The 1,358-nt window shown below is 38.4% G+C and overlaps 1 protein-coding gene across 1 annotated transcript in view; it reads left to right on the forward strand.

Moving 5' to 3' along the window:
* The window catches only part of LOC104545927 (E3 SUMO-protein ligase PIAS2), a 13,073-nt gene that overhangs the window by 2,864 nt on the left and 8,851 nt on the right, over positions 1-1,358 (forward strand). Inside the window, exons 2-3 of the mRNA XM_010191185.1 lie at positions 513-597; positions 1,219-1,269. Of these exons, the coding sequence (XP_010189487.1) occupies positions 513-597; positions 1,219-1,269 (136 nt within the window). The remainder of the gene's footprint in view (positions 1-512; positions 598-1,218; positions 1,270-1,358) is intronic.

Here is a 1,358-nt window from a genome sequence, read left to right on the forward strand (position 1 = left end):
GCTAGTGAAGAGTGGTTTCCAGACGTGAAGTCTAGCTGGCTTCTCTGGCATCAGCGGTTGTGCTCCTTCTCTTCCTCCCCAAAGGCTTAGTTACCTTTAGCTGTTCCTGAATTATTTTCCAGCTGTCTGTTAATAACTTCTGGTGCACATTCTCATCTTGTAGTACCTTAAAATAGATGTATACATCTTCTATGTGGTACTTTTTTCCCCAGATATCCAGTGTTTCTATCTTCTTTCTATCTTCTACCTTTCTGTCTTGGGAGATTATAACACATGTTGCCAAGCTTACTTAGTGCTGAAGCGTAATGTGATATTAAGCCATCTGAATATAGTTGAATGAATGGTTTGTTCCATTTCTTTCCTGTTGACAGTTACATGCAGTTCAACAACAATTTGATTATATTAAGCGACTTGTCCCTTGTTCCAAGAAAAACTAGGTTGCAGATCCTGTTTTAATCAATTACTTTAATGACTGTGGTTAAACCTCTTCTGTGTCTTTTTTTTTTCCCTAGTACAGAGCAGTATTCAGAGGTTCCAAGAGAAGTTTTTTATCTTTGCTTTAACACCTCAGCAGGTCAGAGAAATCTGTATTTCCAGGTAAGAATTAAGAGTGTGGCATAGTTTAGGTAAACTTTTGCAAAACTTCAGGAGAAAGTGTGGGGTTTCTCGTTCACTTTATGCATCGCTGAAGCTTGCAGATGCAGAGTGATAATCCTCACTGAAATTATGCTGAATTTATCTGTTCTGCACACAAAACTTATGTGTGGTTTGGGTTAATCCTACTCCATTAAAGAGTTAGCAATTACTCAGTTCCAAATAATTGAGACTATTTAGAAAGGTGGTATGCTTTTCTTCCCTGAATGTTTCTTGGCTGCAGGAATGGAAAGCTGCTTTTATCTCTTGTCCCAGAGTTTGTGTCCTTGCAAGACCTATGGTGTAAGCCAAGAGAATTCATAGGGTTTTTTCCTCTCTAGTGGCATCATATTTTGTTGTTTCTATAAATCCTTGACAAAGCAGGATGATCCTAAATTCCTGTTTGACTTGCAGTAACTAAACGGAGGTGTTGCTCGTAAGACTTGTTCATAGCTCCATAAAATTAAAATAAGAGCAAAGTTCAGTGATGTTGAGGCAGATGTACCAGTTATGTCTGCATATGACTGGAATACGAGATCTGCTGTCTAAATGGGTACTTCTATTTTTTCTTTCTCTTTGTCACAGGGACTTCTTGCCAGGGGGCAGGAGAGATTACACAGTCCAAGTTCAACTAAGGTATCTTCTTCAGTGTTCTCTTATAACTTCTAAATTGGCTAATGTAACATAAGTCTACAGGTTTGTGAGGACCTATTAATGTGGTGACA

Source organism: Mesitornis unicolor, unplaced genomic scaffold (genome assembly GCF_000695765.1).
Source record: "Mesitornis unicolor isolate BGI_N332 unplaced genomic scaffold, ASM69576v1 scaffold28530, whole genome shotgun sequence".
Classification (NCBI taxonomy): Eukaryota; Metazoa; Chordata; class Aves; order Mesitornithiformes; family Mesitornithidae; genus Mesitornis; species Mesitornis unicolor.